At 28.3% G+C, this 1862-nt stretch overlaps 1 protein-coding gene across 2 annotated transcripts in view; it reads left to right on the forward strand.

Moving 5' to 3' along the window:
• Positions 1 to 1862, forward strand: part of LOC108572310 (uncharacterized protein KIAA2013 homolog) — a 5767-nt gene that overhangs the window by 553 nt on the left and 3352 nt on the right. For both annotated transcript variants that reach the window (XM_017934517.1, XM_017934516.1), the window contains exons 2-5: positions 151 to 622; positions 787 to 1024; positions 1090 to 1328; positions 1392 to 1619. In XM_017934517.1, the coding sequence (XP_017790006.1) occupies positions 151 to 622; positions 787 to 1024; positions 1090 to 1328; positions 1392 to 1619 (1177 nt within the window). The remainder of the gene's footprint in view (positions 1 to 150; positions 623 to 786; positions 1025 to 1089; positions 1329 to 1391; positions 1620 to 1862) is intronic.

The raw sequence follows: 1862 nt of genomic DNA on the forward strand, positions 1-1862 counted from the left end.
AAGTGCATAGTTCTACTATTAATAAGTATTATTAATAATACTAACTATTATTAAAAAGTAGATAGTATTATCACTAATAAAAATAATTGGACATTACATTGCATGTGGTTTTATATTCTGATTTCGTATAATAATATATATTTTTTATAGCATTTGAAGATCGTTGTATGAATGAAAGATTAGGTGCCTTTCGTTTAGATATTGGAGAATACAATGTAAACGTTCTCCATAATCCACCAAAGGAAAAAGAACATCATTATTTGCCATATATTGGCAATGGAGTTTTTGCAATTCCTATTGTACCAGAGGCTTTAATATATATAAAACGAGGACGAGCACTGTCATTGCCCATACAATGGCAACCATTAATTTCTCATCCTTTACCAAGGAACACTTTCTATCGTGAAGCTACGATTACTCACTTTACAAATGGGATTGTTTATCACTATCAATGCCTTAGAGAAGGATATTATATAGAGTTTCAATATTATGCTCACAGAGTATTTGATACAATACTTGTACAAGATATAAAAATAACTAATCCACTTTCACTTTCTCAAAATGTACTATTGAAACCACAGGTGTCCACACATTGGAGCAATTCACATATAGAAGTGATCAAGTAATTATTGAACTTAACATGTAACATAGTAAATGTTTAGTTTTGTGGGCTATCGATATTCTTTAAAAAAGAATTTATATAAATGCTAAAAATTATTTTTTTAATATTTATTAAATGCTAATGTCATTATATGTGCTTATACATAATTGTATTTATTTGTTTAGAATTCATGTAGATAATGTTATGCATGATTATAACTTAATTTCGGGTTTTGTTGCACAATCTAATTCAAACAAAATTGTGTCAATATCAATACTTTATAAAGTTCCACCAAGAGTATTACAAATTAAAGCAAGAAGTTCTATGAAATTAAAGTTTTTGACAAGTATACAATATAGTGAACCCATAATTATGGAAGATTACCAAACTCATTATGAATTGACCAAAAAAAAAGCTATAGAGGTGTGTGTAAATTGAAAAGCAATAAAATTTTATTGTAGATTTCAACTTCATAAAATTTATTATAGGCTATAAAAAAAGCAATCAGCATTCAGCACCAAAATTTGAAAGATGACCATATTAATCTTTGGCAAAGTTATTGGTATACAGGCTTTAGAATAAGTGATTCTAAAGCTGATGGAGCTATTAATGGTCATAAAATAAATTCCACCATATATTACATTTTATCACAAATTTCAAAGGGCATTCCAGATATAGAAAAAAATGTAGCCATGTATGAAGGTTGTTATCGTGGGCATCATACTTTGTGAGTAACACGAAGTTGTATAAACATTTCTCTGTAAAATTTATAGTTTATTATTTATTTTAGGAATGCACCACGGTTATGGAAGGATACATCCTCCATAGATGCAGTGAATAATGTAGTTGAAGCATGGTTAATAACACTAGAAAAGCAAGGATGTCATCATTTAATGACTGGTGATCCAGCAGCAGTGCAACAATCTATTGTTTTAAGTCTTGGTAGTTTACGATTTAGCAATCAACATCTTGAATTTAACATTGATCCACAATATCTTCATCGAGATTACCTGTTTAGGTATTGTATTAAAATATTCTTATAAGAACTGTGGTAAACGTAATTGTTGTGTATGATTATTATAAAAATTGATATTAAAAAATAACAAATACAGTTGTTCACAAATGAAATAAAAAAAATTCAGCGACCCGAAGGTCTTACACTCTCCGTATTAGAATTTTTTCTACTGTTCTTTCATATAACTATATAGTTGCATTAACTACAGAATGAATTATTTGCTTGTATCAATTAACCTTGAATAGA

This window comes from Habropoda laboriosa, unplaced genomic scaffold, assembly GCF_001263275.1.
Source record: "Habropoda laboriosa isolate 0110345459 unplaced genomic scaffold, ASM126327v1 scaffold65, whole genome shotgun sequence".
Classification (NCBI taxonomy): Eukaryota; Metazoa; Arthropoda; class Insecta; order Hymenoptera; family Apidae; genus Habropoda; species Habropoda laboriosa.